The sequence below is a fragment of the Lutjanus erythropterus genome, chromosome 4 (assembly GCF_056507025.1).
Source record: "Lutjanus erythropterus isolate fLutEry1 chromosome 4, fLutEry1.hap2, whole genome shotgun sequence".
Classification (NCBI taxonomy): Eukaryota; Metazoa; Chordata; class Actinopteri; order Lutjaniformes; family Lutjanidae; genus Lutjanus; species Lutjanus erythropterus.
Window position 1 is genome coordinate 28,888,257 of NC_139320.1, and position 18,229 is coordinate 28,906,485.

General features: G+C 39.5%; 1 protein-coding gene across 4 annotated transcripts in view; it reads left to right on the forward strand.

Annotated features, from left to right (window-relative positions):
- mark4b (MAP/microtubule affinity-regulating kinase 4b) overlaps nucleotides 1–18,229 on the forward strand; it is a 63,695-nt gene that overhangs the window by 9,184 nt on the left and 36,282 nt on the right. For all 4 annotated transcript variants that reach the window (XM_084717537.1, XM_084717534.1, XM_084717535.1 and 1 more), the window contains exons 2-3: nucleotides 12,041–12,238; nucleotides 13,576–13,629. In XM_084717537.1, the coding sequence (XP_084573663.1) occupies nucleotides 12,041–12,238; nucleotides 13,576–13,629 (252 nt within the window). The remainder of the gene's footprint in view (nucleotides 1–12,040; nucleotides 12,239–13,575; nucleotides 13,630–18,229) is intronic.

Consider the following 18,229-nt stretch of genomic DNA (forward strand, 5'->3'; position numbering starts at 1 on the left):
TTGTTTTGCATTCCAATCATCTATATGATACCTACATACATTTCATCAGGGTGGTTCTCTTTTTCTTTGTAGCCACTGCCTGAAAAGCTGGTTTCTTGTGGTGTGCTTGCACTTCATGTTTCATTTTGTTTTCTCTAAGCTGTATGTGATAAGTCTGTATCATGTGATCTAAGTACATCTTGTCATGTTCTTGTTAACCAGAAATGTTGTGTCAGAAACAGCTGCCGCTATTTCTGTCCATTAGCTGCTGCAGACAGGAACTCTGCAACAAAAGAGTCCTTTAATTGTGGTCAGCAGAAACACAGAGGCTGTGAGTGAGTTTTTCTTTAGGGTTGAAGAGACTTGTTGGACATTTTTGCTTTATTAAATTGCTAATGGCAGAGAGATAGTGGTACATTGTTGGTGCTGTCGACTGCTTCATAATGACTTCCCCTACGAGTGATTTCTTAATAGCTTCTTGTAGCAGACGCATTGTAATCTGATGGAAAAACATCAGCAAAACCATCTTGGTTAACCAGTCTTAGTCAGCAAAACAAGACATGAAAATTCCTTGATTCAAACTGTTAGTGGGAGGATCTGCACTAATCATCATCTGTGAAGCCACAACCAACCATTACATTTCATTTAGCAATATGAAGGAGGTCAGATGTCTGTTTGTATTTAAAAAAAAAAAAAGTGTATCGACACCCCCAGCTTGTAGCCCCTAGCTTGACCTTTCAGGCAAATCGCTTTGGGCATGAGGAAGCAAAATAATTTTTGTGAGAGGTTGCGCATAGTACCTTGTCATTTTGGGTCAGACTGACCAGACTGGCCAGAAACAAAGACTGTGAGATGAGAGAAATGTTAGAGAAGGGAGTGGTTGTATATACTGAATGCACATTATGTAGTGAAATGAATAAGAGGATTTGACTCAAAGTTTGTGAATACATTGGATACAGAGATGATCCAGTAAATCCAAAGTGTAGAAACGAGTACACATAAACACTATTGGCATGCTCCAGATGCTACTAGTTGTTTGACTTAATGATTCAGTAATGTTTGGAAATGATGTAACATGTTTCAATGGAGATTATGGTTTTATTTTTGTAGTTTTGGACATCATTCCTTCCGGTAATAATACTCAATTGTCCTCACCAGTGACAAAAAAGATGTCTGACAAGGCAAAGAAAGAAAACAGATTGTCAGATGATTGTATAAACTTTAAAACAATCCAGCATGTTGGCCAATCTTGGAATTTATCTGTATGGTTCAGCTTTTATCTACTGTACTTCCCATTGTTGCACAGACAGTTTACTTGTGCACTGAAGAATTATTATTGACATTTTGGATGCACTCACTTTCAGTTTCATTTCCAGCAAACTCTGGCTTCCTCGCAGTCACAACCTGATCATCCTACTGCATGTGTCCTCCCCTGTCAGACTTTATTTTAGGAATGTTGCTGTGTCCCTGCATCGCATTTTAGCGAGTATTTTGGTGAGTAATTTTCTATGCAGAGACACAGGGTTTATGGAACAGATCATTACAGAGAGAGAAGCCCGTCTATAGGCAGAGAGAAAAACTGAAGTTTAGCCAAGGAGTGACTCAGCTCTTTAATCCGCTGCTGTTGATCCAAACAGAATAAATCTGACCCTTACTCAGCCTGGTCTGATGATCACAGCCCTGCAGCGAATGATATGCTGAGTAATGTGGCAGATCTCCAGAGGCGAACAGAAAGCATCTCTCTGTATAGTTCTGTACTGCCCAGACTGAGGAATCCAGTTACACTTTGCATACTGGAGCCAGATAATGTCAGACTGGAGGAGGGAGGCCACGTTTAACCCATAATGTCGGGCAGTTGTCCTCTGGCTTATGTTTGCAGTAACATGTTAGTCACCATGTTCTCCCAAGAGAAGTCAAGAAAATCATGACAGTTTTTTTGTTTGTTTCTTCATAACTCCAAGTTTTTCTGCTATAAGAGGGTCATCCCATGGTGCAAATTCATTCATTTGCTGTTTTTCAGAAGGAAATCTTGACCTGTCTTTCAACTTAATACAAGAAAAGTTAGGATGTTGAATAGCCTGCATTACATCTTCAGGAAGATATGACAGTCCACAGGGTCATTAGTCTGCTAAGATTTGCAAGTTCAAGTTAATTTAATGGTGAATTAAGCCCTAATGATTGCACTTAACAAGCTGAGGAGAGAAACCTCCCTAATTACTAATGTCATGGAAAAACTTGACCGTGATTACCATGTTTTACTGCAACTGAAGTGAGTTTTTTTTTTTTTTGTAGCAAGATTTCTGACCTGAGGGCCCAAGAAACCCATTCAAGCATGATTAAAATGTAAAAAATCTGATCCTCTCCAGTGTAATGAGGGAATTAAATGAGGCCTCTCTGTGTGAAATTCCTCAAAAATGTTGAGTGTTGTAATGTACCTTTGCTACTAGTACAGTATTTGGCACATGGAACAGTAAGAACAACACAGTTCAGCATGCCTGGAGAAATATACGGGACATGTTGGTTAGAGGAGCCTTTCAGCCAAACTAGTCTGACTCCCAGTCTGACTAACGGTTATTGGTAGGAATATGAATGAGTCTGGCAGAAGCCGAAGAATGTCTGTCAGCTGTTGTGTTGCTTTAGTCATCCACAGATTTTCTCTAATGAAAAACAGAGGCAGTAACGCTAATTACAGAAGAAGAGATGTAATGTTAATGATGTTTTGTTTAATTATCAGTCATTTACATCGTTTAAGAGGGGTGATGGAAGCTTGTGGGACATTATGTCATTTACGCTCCCTCTAAAAGAAAGTCAGTTCTAGCTTTTAACCGTGAATTACTCTAAAATTCTAAAAGACATTTCGATCCAGTGTAACCTTCGTCTATTCATCATGTTCTTCGCTCCCGCATGTCCTGCCATTCTCTGCTTTGTTTTCCTTTACAGCAAGAAGTGCTACAAAAATAGTTATGAAAAAAAAAAACTCTGCAAGTGGTTATTGCCTGTGAAAGAAAACCAAACAAAATGGTGGCGGCATTGGTGTTGGAAGATAGATAGGAAGAGCTGAAATGTTTGAAAAAGGTTTGTTTGTTATGTTGGTATCTTGGCTTTGTCAGGTGTGAGCCACAGCAAGGTTTAACGTGGTCAGAGATTCACTCTCACATTATCAGGTTACTGTGTCAGTGGTTTATGATCATTTCTGTGACTTTGTGTGTGTTCATTTTACTGCATGATAGTAAGGCGGAACAATTAATCGACATTTTATCGAAATCGCAATATGGGCTACTGCAGTTAGCAAATCAGAAGATGTGCAATATTTATGTGTGTCATAATACCATTTTAAATTAAATGTTGTGGTGCTGCAGGGGTGTCCTGGCCAACACGTCGTTCTCTAGACTTCAGAAAACATGTTTGTTTAGTACAGAGAAAAAACAAGAAGACACCACAGTCTTTTTAATGTATTTTTCAGTGGAAAATGATGTAAAAATTATCCTTTCCTATAATATTGCAAATCATATCACAATTGCAATATCAGTCAAAATAATAAGATATTTCTTCAGAATTGTTCAACCCTACATGATTATGGATACTAATGGCTTGCAGATTTCTTGTAAGGCTTTCTTCTTTTAATCAGATTGGATTGCTTTAATGGCAGGCTTTTTAGTTATAGTTGGTTATCACCTGCACATTACTAAAAATCTCCACAGTGTGTAAACACTCAGCACGGTGGCTAATAGCCAGTTAGTAGTTTGTTCATTTAAAACACATCCATGACCTGGAATGCTTCGTGCTTTGTGAAAAATCCAGAACACGACATGAACATTAAGGGCAGAACAAGACTTCAGCAGCTGATGCAGCCTCGGCTCCGGAGTATCAGACAGCCTGTCTGTCACGGTCCCTGACATGTTTTTCTGGCAGCACTCTCTTCCTTGTCGGGCCTGCCAGGAAATGCGTGCTGAGTGTTGCAGTGCAGCATGTGACACGTCTGCTGTCATCACTGTGACATCTCTGTCTCTAGCACAGGAAGTGACGCAGGTTAAGTTCGTGCAACTTCCCGCTGGTCTTGACACATTCTCCTGATGGATGACCAAGATGTGAGCAGTTCGTACGGGGATGCTGAGTTATTGACATGTTTGAAGAGTTAGCAGAGATAGAGAAGAAGGATCTGTTGACTAAGCAAATGTGTCAAACGTATACTGGTTCTATTCCACATGTGTAAGATCTTTTTATGACATTTTTCATATTTGACAGTAGAGAGCAACCAGAGAGAGAAGAATGCTGTGAGACAGGGAGTCTCAGTTGGACTTATTGCATGAGAGACATCTTAGACTGCCAGTCCACCATGGTGCCAGCAACATGCCAATTCAAATGGAGCCAGTGGTTTTGATTTTTTTCAAAAGATGTAATTAAAGGCTGGTACATACAGTAGGTGTAGCAACACAGTCAGTATAAAGGTATGACTCCTACAAATGCCCTTTCAACTTTTCTCAGTGGTTTTCAGTGTTCAGATGTAGTAAGCATATGTCTTCTGTTCTCTAAGCTACAGGTATGAGCTTTTTGGTTTGGATTTCTGTTGCTTGAGCCACTTTTGCCTCCCTATATTACATCATTTACATCAAAAATAGACCTTTAATATGCTGTAACTACTGCTCTGTGACATGATGATAAATGTAATCTTCTGACCTCTCCAGCTAGATATCTTTGACCACATCCTCCAGTTTAGAAAGTTTGAAACTTTCCTTTTTGTTGTTTTTTTAATAAGACAGTACAAAATACAGTGCCTTACCACAGACTGGAAGAAACTGTTCAGATGTGTGTTGAACTCATGACATCAAAGTAACATGTTGTGTAATTTAGGCAAATGAGCCACTAGAATAAGGCGTCCTTTTTTTATTTTCAACAGTGTTATCTCTTCGTTGTGTTGTTATGCTGTGGAGACACTCTGCTGTTGCGTGTCATAGAGGTGGAGTGTGTCAGGTGGACACACCAGTCTGAGGCCGCAAGGCCGAGAGGCACCACAGTCAGAGAGAGGAAGAGGAAACTGGACTGGCACTGTGTGTGTGTGTGTGTGTGTGTGTGTGTGTGTGTGTGTGTGTGTGTGTGTGTGTGTGTGTGTGTTTGCGGGGGGGGGTGAGGATGGTTCAAGGTTACGCCATTCCTCTGCTGGGGACCAACGTCACACATCCTGTCTTTACTCAATACCACCCCACCAACACACACACACACACACACACACACACACACACACTCTTAATCAGACTTTACAGTCCATTCAGCAGACACCGCCCTCGGGGTGTGGTCCATTGTTTGGAAACATGTTTGTGTTCGTCACACTGCAAGTCTTGACGTCGCTGTTGTCTCCCCTCCTTCACCACTCCTCCAGCTTTATTTAAAACCAGAGCAAAGAAATAAAGGAAAATAACAGCATGCAATAGCATTTTAGATTTATTCATGTGTCCAATAACAGAATAAACAATAATTCCTAGAGTAATAGCATTAAAAAACTTCATATAATGACTGCAAGTGATAGAATGATAGAACAATGCTGTTGTAGCATGTAATTGTTCACATATAGTAGAGAAGCAGCATGTAAACCAACCAAGCAATTTTTCAAATTGTTAAATGAAGATTATTATGGATTTGTGAAATCATATGTTTGAAGTACAAAATCATATATTTGAAGATGAGCAGAATGGCATTCAGTCAAATTAGCCACATATTCAGGGTAGAACAACTGTATCACAACATTCATGAGAGTTTCCATTCATATGCATTTTTATTCCACCCACACAGACCAGCACAGATACAGAAGATAGCTGCTGTACTGTACAACAGCTGATGGAATGCCAGACATGCGAACATGCATGTCACCACATATCTTGACTAACACTTCTTCTTTTATACCAAGGAGGTTGTACAAATTGAGGGTTACGTCTCATGATTTGTAGCTCTAACTCATGATATATCCGTGTTCTGCATAATGGTGTTTAACTTTTCTTAGTTCATATATGAGATGGGACCAGAAAGCACTGAATCTTTGATGTTTTATACCAAAGAGAAACAGTGAGGAGGAAGAAAAAGAGTTAACAGCTGGTCTTTTCTCTCATTTTGCATTACATAAAAGGCTCGACAGACAGCATGCCACATAAAACTGCTAATTGCTATTAACTGTTGCCCTCTTTTTTATACTATGCTTTTGTTTTGTTTTTAAACTAGACAGACAAAAATGCCTGAAAATTGCATTTGTGCTGCTATTCTGAAGAGAAACTTCAGCCCAGACACAAACTCTATCTGTTCTGCTTGCACATGATGATGATCAGCACCCTGCAGACATGTCATGCCATCATCTGGCTGGAGTTCAAAGTTCAGAGCAACACCACAAGAGGCTGACAATAACAGTTTTTTTTACTGTTGTTGGTAGTGTTTTTTTTTGTAGTTTTGTGGTCACATTGCCTTACATGCAGAGACATTTTAATAATAGATGTTGATCAGGATGCAGGATTGGACAGCATCCTCTTCTCCATCACCGCCTCCAGAGAATCCAACTCAGCTCCTCCTCCAGTCAGTGAGTTAGCTTTCTTAACTAGTTTGTTTAGCTTGTTAGCATCTCTAGTCCTTATGCACCATCCACTGCACATGGCAGCATAAAAGGTAGCAATTATGGTATAGTTTCATGTCAAGTCAAATTTTATTTAATATCACAAATCACAATTTGCCTCTGAGGGCTTTACAATCTGTACACACCCTCTGTCCTTTTTTATATTATTATTAATACAGCACAACCCATACATCACATGAAACTCCAAGTGCTAAACAGAGTAAAAAACATAAAAAGAGTTAATATTGTAACCTCCATGAAAGCAGGATTTATTTAAAGACTGTTGTATTAGACTGCATTAATTAGTAGTTAACTGACTGCATGTATCATGGACAGTAACTGCACAGCCTACAGTATATCTCGGCATATAATTGTCTAAGGTTTTTTCTGAGAAGTTTTCAACAGGTTGGAAAATCTCTAAGCTGTGATAGAAGAGTGTCATCTTTCAGCTGATGTTGACATTTGATGATAAGTGGCTTTGCAGTAGGTACATGCATTGTGTTTGAAGATATGATGTTACAATGATAATGCTGCCGTTGTTGACAGATTAATTGTTTTCTCTTTCACGTCAGAGCAGTCAATTGACAGACAGTCAGATTGTTGTTGAAATGACGTCAACCTGTCATTCCTATCAGCCAGACAAGAATTTAAAGGTATGCTTGGTGACATAATTGCATAGTGAGTTGATATAGATGGATTTGGCCAAAATGGATTTATGCTTTTGATGGCTTTCTAAAAAAATTCACCACAAAAATTTAAACTTCCACTCTGAAATCAGGTTATCATAGTCGTGCTGGCAGTAAGAGTTAAAAACCTGACATCTCAGGGTAGTTTGGATTCACCATGAATCAAATGTCCCATTTTATCCTCCACACAGAACCTATTAATTGAACAAATATTTTTTATAATAATTACATGTGCATAAAATGCAGAAAAATAGCTATTTTTAAATTGTTTTGTTGACATTAATACAGACATCATCGTTGATCAGGATTTTCATTTTTTCCCAAAATCATGCTGTCGTGAATCCAAAATCCGACATTACACATGTTTAGCCTCAGTTACATACGTGACTCTCCCATCAGCCCCCCGCACTTCACCAGCAGCAGATTCTGAACAAGGGTTTAGGACAGCAGAACAACTTGTGAGATGCAAGACGTCGTCACAGAGAATTGGATTTCTTTCAAATTGCAAGGACAAGGTGTTCAGCTTGTTTGCTGAATGTGCAAATCGCATAGTAAGAGCCCACCACACACACACACACACACACACACACATACACACACACACACACACACACACACACACACACACACACACACACACACACACACACACACACACACACACACACACACACACCTACTTCCCACCAGCCCCCATCCATCTTCTATAACAAATGTCACCCTACATGTATAATGATCTGGGGGACTTTCATCCCCCCACTCCCCACCCAAATACCGCTGCCTGCCCCAGTCTGCTGGCAATAGAAACCCCATCACACCTCGTCCAGCTACACACACACACACGCACAATTGCACACACTCACACAGAGGCCTCCTCCTGAATGAAAGTGCATGATAATCAGAAAGGAGTGGGTCAATCGATGGACCGCGCTCCTTGAAAGGAGTATGTGGGACGGGGGGGAGGGTGGGAGGGGAGGCCGAGGGGTGTGCAATGGAGGTCGGCACGAAGCTCAAATTGATGTGAGGTCGCTGAAAATGAAGATAGCAGCGCGAGACAAAAGAGAGGGCGGGTCCAGGCATGAAGAAGAGAATAGAGGGAAGGGTGGCAAATTGATTTGTCTGGGGGATGGGATGAGCTAGGAGAGAGGGGAGAAGGGGTGAATAAATGGGGGAAGGGTGAAGAGGAGGTGAAAATAAAGGTGGCGGAATAAATTGGGAAAAGAACATATTATGCTGGGTGGCAAAAGTACAATGATTCTCTGTACTCTCTCAAGCACTTCATTTAAGATCCTTGAAAGCTGCTCTAGTGTTTTTTCTCTGATTCAATTTCCTTTGCGTTGTTTCTGTTTCAAACTCAGAAATGATCAAGTTTCCACCTGTGATGATCAACTTTATACAGAGTGATGAAATATTTAAAGATGCAGTATATTTTGGCTGATTTCTGGTGGAATGATTCATGTTACAAACATTAAATGAGTCACAGTTCAGATACTGTGGGTTGCAATGTGCAAAGAACATTTTTCTAGAAGCAGTGAACTCACAAATGACTCAAACACACATACGTAACACACTGTGTGTGGCTGCAGATGTTAGCTCCATTGTAGTTGGTCTCAGGTCAGCTTTTGTTAAGATGTGTGCACATAGTGTGTGAGGAAGACACTTTTCCTTTCTTCTATTTGCAAATAATATCACTTTGATGCAATGCAGATTTACTGGAAATTGAGCTTAACCCTGTGATGGCAACTTTTTACGGGAGATTTGTTCTTTAATGTTTTCAAGTGAAAATGGACTTTGAGGATGACGCCATCTGGTTTAACTTCCCCACTTCTATTTCTCCTTCTTGGGTTGTCTCTTGCGTAGTGCATGAGACTGTCTGAACAAGAAGAGAGGAGATAACAGGAGGATAACAGATTTGTTAGCCTAGTGTTGGTCCTCAGCAAATCTCCAGATTGGGTGTCAGAACAAAATCAATCACTATTATGACCAAATTATGACATGGATAGACACTAATATTTTTGAACACTGGCCCCACTGGCTACCAGGCCCCTTAATTTGGTGACCAAAATGTAAAGTTTTGTATAAACAATACAGAAAAGACAATTTAACACAGTTTATCACAGCATCCCTTAAATGTGACACTTGTGTTGTCCACTTCTCCCATGAATCATGTGGTGTTTCCTGACAGCATTGTTTCAGCTAGTTGAGGAAACTGGTGGCACACACTACAGAACATTATGTCCTCAGATTTGTCGTATTCTAGCGACTTCAACCCCCGCCCCCCAATTAATCGATTGATAGTTGCTTGCCCATAAAATGTCAATGATCAGTGCTTCCCAAAGCCCAAGTTGACGTCCTCATATGTCTTGTTTTGTCCACAACCCAAAAATGTTCACTTCAGAGGAGAAAAGAGAATATAACCTTTTTTTCTTAATAAAAATACTCAAACTGATTAAGCGTTTATCAAAATAGTTGGTGATTAATTTAACAATTGATTAATAATCAGTTTATTCATTAATCATTGCAGTTCTAGTTGACACAATTCATTAAAACATGACATGGGACTTCCCCACTTGCCTATAAAACTTGCAACAGATATGAGTTTTAAAGAAAGATTCCCCTTGATTTTTTTGCATTGCTCTGTAAGTTTTAATAAGTAGCATTAATTGGAGTTATTGTATATCAGTATTAATGATTTTTTTTAAGTCTGAGACTGTGCGCTTTCCTGTGTGTGTGCTGGAAAGTCATTAGATCTTGTGATCTCACCACTGACTTTACCACATTGGGTGCATGTGAAGGTTATGTGGTTTTATCAGACTTCTGGTGTGTGTGCTTGTGTGCAATAGTGTGTAAATGCAGAGTTGCTGGTGTGAGAGCATAGAGCTCTGTATTTGTCTTTTGTCAAGATAATGTAGTCTCTTTCCCTCTACCTGCTTTCACTTATAGTGAATATGTCCTCTTTCTAAGAGGGTTAATAGATGTGCAGCGTTGTGCAACAACAGTATCCCCACCACTGGCTCTGTTTACACACTGATTTACTGGGTTGAAGCAGAAAATTGGGAGAGTGAGGTGAGATGATGTGTGAAAGATCCTGAGCTACTTAAATCCACGTTGTCATGCTTTTGTGGTTCCACCTTCTACCTTTAATCTCTTTTCATTGATTGACACATGTTGGCCTATTTCAGAATTGCAGCTGACTGCAGTTGAGTTTGTTTTTAGTGAGTCCAGGTACATTTTACGAGCCTCCTTTCTCTTGTAATCTTGCCGTGAGCCTCCTATCCTTCCTGTCCTTTCTTATGTCCTTGTTCCTCATGTCATCTTGACTACAGATGAAAAGTTCACGCCAGTTTGTTTCCGCGGGATGTTTCTGTTTCCTCTCAGTGCTCGGAAGAGCACAGATGGAGGGATTAGAGTTTGATGTTTATGCTGCAAGACCTCAGACCTTACATGACCTGAAGGGTTAGACAGGGTCAGGCTGAGTGTCTCCATCCTCAGATATTTTTGGAAAAGTAAAGGGTTGGAGGGAAAAAGCAACTGCATATTTAAAGACATCATGTATTTTTTTCAGGCTTATATGCAATTGTGCCTTTGTGGTGAGTTACACATTAGGAATGTGCCAGTTGCAGTCTTCATCAATTTCATATTAATTTTGTTATTTTGTATTCATGATTGATATATGTATATATAAATAAATCATGTGACATTTTGTAGAATAATTAAGTCACTTTATTTAAAAACAGACTACTGTTTCATAAGCAGATTTTGAAAATAAATTATTTAACTTTTAGTGAAGTTAATTTCAATAATGTAACTCACAGTATTATAAGTTGACTGTAGGATTTCATTCTCTCTTCTCCTTGGAGTTGCAAAAAGAAAATGGCTGTCTGGTCTCTCGGAAGAGTAAGGAGACTGATTCACAAACAAACTGTTTATGCTCAGCTCAGGTTGTGAAAGTTTGAAATCAGAGCTTGTCATACAGTACAACAGTAACAGTAACATTTTGTGGATCAATGTGCCAATGTCGCCTCATGTCGTACAGCCACAGCAACACGTGTCTGTCTAACACCAGTGACCTCACAGCCACACATGAATGTGAGGAATGCAGACTATGATGGGTCAGTTGAGAGTCATAGGCGGCCTCATTTCTCTTGCTTTTCACTTTGGGTTGTCTGGTACCAGGCTGCACGACAGGACCAGAGTCACGGTCACAAGGTGTTTGTTGGTCACTGTGATGTTACAGTATATGACTCTTTCACTCATTTATCATCTGTAAAACTGTTGATGCCAATGTAGCTGAGAAATTTCTCACAGTTTTCATTCAATGCATTTAAGCAAAACTATCAAACATTCTATTTTCTTATTGCTATTGATGAAATATCTATTGCCAGTATTGCCAGTACATATTGCTATTGTTTTCTCACCCAGGCCTGATACAGATTATGGCAGTATTTCAAGCAAAACAATCTGTAGAATTCATCTTATGGATAAAACTGGCTTTATCTGCTTTGTCTTTGAGTGCATTTTTTCATGATGAAAACACTTTTGTCCTGCATTTTCTTCATCGGTTAAGATTTGGAATGATGCCATGCATGTTCTTAAAATTATTCCTCTAAGCTCAGATGTTCTTACTTTTCCTGTAAACCAGTTGTAGTTCTGTACGTGGGAAATAAAAGGCTTAATTGAAAGTAATAGTGTGAGCTATTGCATGGAAAATGTCGTAAGTCAAAGTGACACAGTGTTTAGTTATTCTTGTGGTTGACTTGGCTCTCTTTCTCTCTCTCCACAGCATACCTCCCTGTCGGCCAGCCGCTCAGAGAAGGGTACCGGCTGGTCGAGCCGCTCGCTCGGTGCCCGATGTCGTAACTCCATCGCCTTGTGTTCAGATGAGCAGCCGCACATTGGAAACTACCGGCTGCTCAAAACCATCGGCAAGGGCAACTTCGCCAAAGTCAAACTGGCGCGGCACTTACTGACCGGCAGAGAGGTGAGTTTTGAGACACAGGAAGGTATGAGACAGAGTACGGCTAAAACTGTTCACGACTGCACTGGAAGTGTCAGTAAAGCCAAGTATGCTGGGAACGATGAGGCTGAAGGAAAAGAGTTGATGAGTCGAAGAAGACTCTTGGGTAAATACTGCAGTTTGGGAGCCAGAACAGAACAGTACCCTGTGACTCATCCCACAGATGGACTTTTAAAGGGCTGTTCCACTGAGTTCAGAGCACCTTCTGTTAGCTTTTAGAGCCAGCCAAAACTGTCTTGTCTCACAGCACAGTCAAGGCCTTGGCCTCTTTGACAAAACACAGTCATGTTCTTCTTTTGTGTGGGTGTATGCTTGCGCGTTTAAATACACTGTGGTTATTCTTCTTATGAAACCCCGACATACATTGTTGAGTTAATAACTCCATCAGGCTCACTGGAGAGTTTGTGTGTCTGCCGCTGGCTTGATCATGTGAGAGCTGCTGTGTTCCACCCACATAAAGCAGAAGACATTCATATAGCAGAGGTTTACAGTGTTAGTTTGATGCAGTCTTTGACCGGGTCACCACATGTTGTTAAGCCTCTTATGAAGCCTTGTTGGTTTGTTTAGCAGATATCTGCTTCTGTTCTTTACATGCTGTGAAGCACTGTGTAGTTTGAAGTGTTTATCCTCACTGCAGGGTGGTTTGATTTGCATGCTTTTTCCCTAATCAACATTTAATAATAGATAATGCTAGTGTTAATGCTAGAAGTGTGTTTCTTTTAATGCAAGGTTTATAGTCCAGAAGTTGGACTGAAACACGTTGTTCAGCAACCACCAGTTTAATTAAGACAAAGACAGCATTATGCAGTTTGGAGACTGAAGTAGCTAATGACAAATACAGTTTAACAGCTGTTTAACAGCTTAAATGATTAGTTGATTACAGAATGATCAGCAACTATTTTGATAAACTAATCATTGAATTTTCAAGCAAAATACCGTTTTTTAATAATTCCAACCTCAGTTGGGATGATTTGCTGCTATTCTTTGTTTTATACTAAATTTAATGTTAGTTGGACAAAACAAGATATTTGAGTGCAAATCTTAATTGTGAAAATAATCGCTAATAAGCAAATAGATATCTAAAGTATTCATTAGTTGGTTTGACTTGCAGTAGATTCATTTGACCAGAAAAATAACCAGAACATTTCTAAAACTTACAGTACAGTGAAAAACATTCCAGTACAAGAGTCCAGGAATAAATACTACCTGAGATCAGGATTTCCACAACAGATTATACACTTTTAGGTTCTCTTTGTTAGATTTTTTATGTTCATTTCTTTTTTTTTATTGTTTCCTCCCAGGTTGCAATAAAGATCATCGATAAAACACAGCTCAACCCGACCAGCCTACAGAAGGTGAGTGAGTGTGTGTGTTTTTGTGTATGTGTTGACTTTTGTGTGCCACGGAAAAACAAAGATAGGAGTACACGCAGCCATCACACAGCCCTAAAACACACGCAAAGGGATGATCCCGTCTGATGGGTTTTTCATGGGATGATCCCTTCATTTTATTTAAGCAGAAAACTGCTTATGACGTTTTTTTTTTGTTTTATTACATACACATCATTACTATTTTGTGTGATCTCTGTCTCACCCCCTGCTACCTTTTCTACTTAACCTCTATAGCTGCGTGATCTTTGTGAATATGATCCTGTTTGTCCTCTTATTTTTTGGATTTATACAGTCAGTCTTGTGTCTTAAGTTGGTTTATTTTCCTTTGTGTTGCATCAGGAGAAGTCGTTGAGCGCTGGAGTGCTTTCACATGTTGCTCTGCCGTAGGTTGTAACTGTCAGATGACCCATGTGTACAACGGTCGTCTGCAACTTTCTGGTTGTTGTGTGAAACTTAGTGTTGAGGAAGCTGCTACTGGCTGCAGGTTAAGAAGTCAAAAAAAAAGCTCTGCATCTGTTCAGGGAGGATAAATGACAGAGTTGCTTGTACAGACGTGGATGCAGTGAAAATAGCTTTTTTTTCCCAAGCAGAGCTCTTTTGCTAGTGTTTGATAATGGGCTTGTCTGTCCAGTTTTATGGATGATTTAAATCTTTTGTGAACTTAATATAGTTTCATACAGACATTTCAAGCAGCTGGCAAGGAAAGCATTGAGTTCTGCTTTGTGTCAGTGTAATGTAACCATCATTTGTCCACTCAGTCCACTGTCACTAACTAGGTTAAATGCTTGGATTAATGTACGTCACTATTTGCTCATCGAATGACATCTAGGGTCATGTATTACCAACGTGTGTTACATTCATAGCTCTAATGAGATTAGGGCTCTCTCTCTCTCCTGTCTGAACTTGGCCTGCTGCATGTGTGTGAGTGTATTATGTATGTGTTAATTGAGAATGATCTAATGAAAAAAAAAATTGAGTGAGAAACGGCCTCAGGCCTGCACAGTTTTGAAGCAGTTGAAGTAGCAGTGTTTTCTCATCCGGCTTTGTTGGTGGCATATTTTCCTTGGAAAATAAAGCAATATTGAGATATTAGTGGTTGTGCTGTCTGTAGTAAATTCTTCATTAGATTATTTCCCTATTTGAGTATGCTTTTTCCCTCTTGCTTTGTGGCAAAGACCTTGTAATATTGTTGTTTTTATTTTCATGCTGTAAATGCAGTTTAACCTCTGATAGTTGTGGAAAATAGAAAATCTTGTGTCATTCGCTTGAGAATTTCAGGGTCACAGCATCTTTGGCTGAGCCAGCATTAACATGAAACACTACAGCTTGATTGGTTATTGAGATTAAACCTTCAAAGCTAAGTATTGTTGAAAAACTTCCAAACATCTTCAAAAGAGCAAAGCCAGATTGAGTCCCTCTCACATTAGCTAAAAGACCAATCTGTGTGGGTAATAAGAGAGGTGCATGTACAAAACAGTTACATATTTGGTTTGGTTTTGAGGCTAACTTTAATTTCCTTTATCAATAAATCTGCTGATTTTTTTTCCTCAATTAATAACTGTTCTGTGTATAAAAATGTGAAAGGAGCTCAATCTCCTGTGGTGAAGGGGAAGTCTCCAAATATCTTGTTTTATTCGACTAACTGTCCAAAACAGTGATATAAGAAATGGAGAAGGGGAAAATACCTGCATGGTAAGTAGCTGGTAGCTGGTACCTGCAAATATTTAACGTTTTCACTTGAGGACTGACTCAAACAATTAATCAGTTATCAAAGTAGCTGCGAGATGTGTGCCGTTTTTCACACTCTTTCACTTTTGCATTAGATCTCTGATGTAACTTTATCACCCTCCCTCCCCCCATTTATTTAGAGATAGTTAACCTTGCATATATATATATAACCTTGTGTGGAGTCTGTGTGAACGTTGTTCTCACAGTTAATACAAGTCACTCTTTGTTCAGTAGTGGCTCTGCTGACCAAAACTTTGGCCTTGTGTGATTATGCATCTTCTTTATCAGCACCTTCACTGTCACAAATACACTCTCATGTCACCGAGATCGATACCAGATCATACACGCACACAGCTGACCTATTGATGAACACTCAGCTGGTTAGCTAACCAGTCCAGCCTGGGTTTTGACTCTATTGATAACACAGAGTTGGGATATTGATGGTGTCTGACTCAGTTGGCCTAGATACTGGCCAAGAGCGCATATTCATCACTCTGCTTTAGGGATGGGGGATATGGCCCTAAAATAATATCACAATTGTCAGGGTCTTTCTGTGATAATGATATTCTTGATATTCTTGACAATATGACAACATACTAAAAAATATTTTTGGTTTAGAACTCAGAATAGCTGTTTGCTCTCCCTGTACTCAACCGGGTGCTTCTGTTTGAGGTGGTGAAATTAGTTTGTGGTATTGCTTCTTTTTGTTATTGCAGTGTTCTTGCATATGTTACATATTAGTCTGATCTTTTGTAACTAAACCACTTCCACCCTACTGAAGTCGCTCCCCCTTTTTTTAAAAATTCTAATTCTAATCCATTTTAAATTTGACAGTTTTGTCTGAGGATTGGGAGATAGTCCATTTAAAAGAAAACCATGGTTGTGTCTCTGCAATTTACACATTTTGAAGAGAATTAACATGTCTGTTAGAATGCAGCCTGTCCTCTTTTAAACAACGTTGTTCACAGTGACTGTGAAAGCTAAACTTTTTTTTGGCAACTGCAGTTCTATTGCAACACATATGACAAAGAATGTAAGTGTTAATTGACAAATGGCTACACATCACTTTAGTAACTGACACTTTATCTTATCTAAACCAGGGCAGACTTTTCATCTGTTATAAAGTACTATCACCATGTTATATTATATTCTGCAAAAACGCACTTCACCAGACAGTTAATATTCTGTCAACACCATCGGCACCTGATAAACTGTTGAATTTTTTTTTTTTTAACCAGATTTGAAGCTGGGGTGATGGATATTTGTGTGTGGTTGTCCTCCTGTGTAATACAGACCTTCATGGCTGTGAGATTCACCATTTTTTTCTCAGATCATTTCCCTTCTGATCCAACAGTGAGATGCCAATTAATTACATGAATCTGCTCATTAAATCTTTACGTAAAGACCTTGATTTAATACTGCTGTGTACAGTGCTGTGTGTGCGTGTTCTGCAGCAGCATGGTAGTGGTCGAGTACTGCATAGCGCAGTGGTGGGGCTGCCATTTGCGTCCTGTCAGCATTATTGTAGTTAGTGTAGGACACTATGCATGTTGCCAGGTGACACTGTCTCTCTCTCTTTGTCTGTTTCTGTCTGTCACATAACCTCTGTCACTGCCTGTCTCTTTTCCCAACCTTGACTTTCTCTGTAATCTACAAATAAAGGCTGAATTTTGTTATACAGCTATTTCGCTGTTCACTAGTTTTTGTTAGTCAGTCCCACACCCCAAAATATTTATTTTTAAATGATCTGCTTGTTATAGCAACTGGAACAGTAAATGTTTTGCAGTTGTCGATACATGTTCAATGATACAATGCATCCTAGAAACTTTTGAATATCAATTGATTAGGTACAATATCATTCAGTCCTGTCACCATGCAATATGATATAATGCAATGTGTGAATCTTTACATTTTGATTCTATTAATGCTATATTTGTGGGCTACTATTAGCTGCAAGAAAAAATCCTGATAGTTTTACTAAATCCAGTAACAAGAAAGACAGAGAGACGAGGACATTACAGTGGTGTTAACATCTTATAAGCAAACTCCTGTGTAAATGAGATACTGTAGCCTAAATGAGAATCTGTAAACAAACTTAGAATAGCATATCATCTTACTGCAAAAATGCATTTTAGACTGTTTCAGTTTCATACGTAGAGTGCTGTGATTTTGATTGAATTTGACCGTGTAGAGGAAGTGGGGTGTGGAGGAACAGTGACACTACGTGTTACCTGCTCTCCCAGTGACATGACGTCTCTGTGGATCGGAGACTCGTCGCTCTGTACTGTGCTGTCTGACACTTTTTCCATGAATAATTTGCAGCAGTGTTTCTCATCTTGGTTATAAAACCCAAACTTATTCCGTACTTGCGAGTTATGAAAGTTTGGTGGTGCAGTGTCAGTTCTTTCACTGTCTTTTTTGAGGAAATGAAGAGGAGAGACAGGAGAGAGAGGGGGAGCGTGTGTTTTGTGTGAGTGAAGCAGGAGGCGTCCAGCAAGGGTGGTGCAGGCAGAGGTAGTGGGAGAGAGAAAACGGAGGACAGTTATAGTGTCAGTTCCTTGATGACAAAAATGAAACATATGTACGTCCAAATGAGATGTATCGATGCCCTAGTGCTGCATCGTGACCCACCCACTAGTCATGTTCAGCTTTTTACCGATACAGGCTGTCTGAATTTATGTACTTGCGTCTTACACATTAAAGCCTGATGCATTGCATGCATTAGTGACACCCCTAATAACAGCTAAAATATAAGATTTGTTGTTATTTAAAGCCATTTTTGTGAAAGTGAAATGTGGTAAATTGAAAATGAAATGTATTTGCTGATTAAATGATG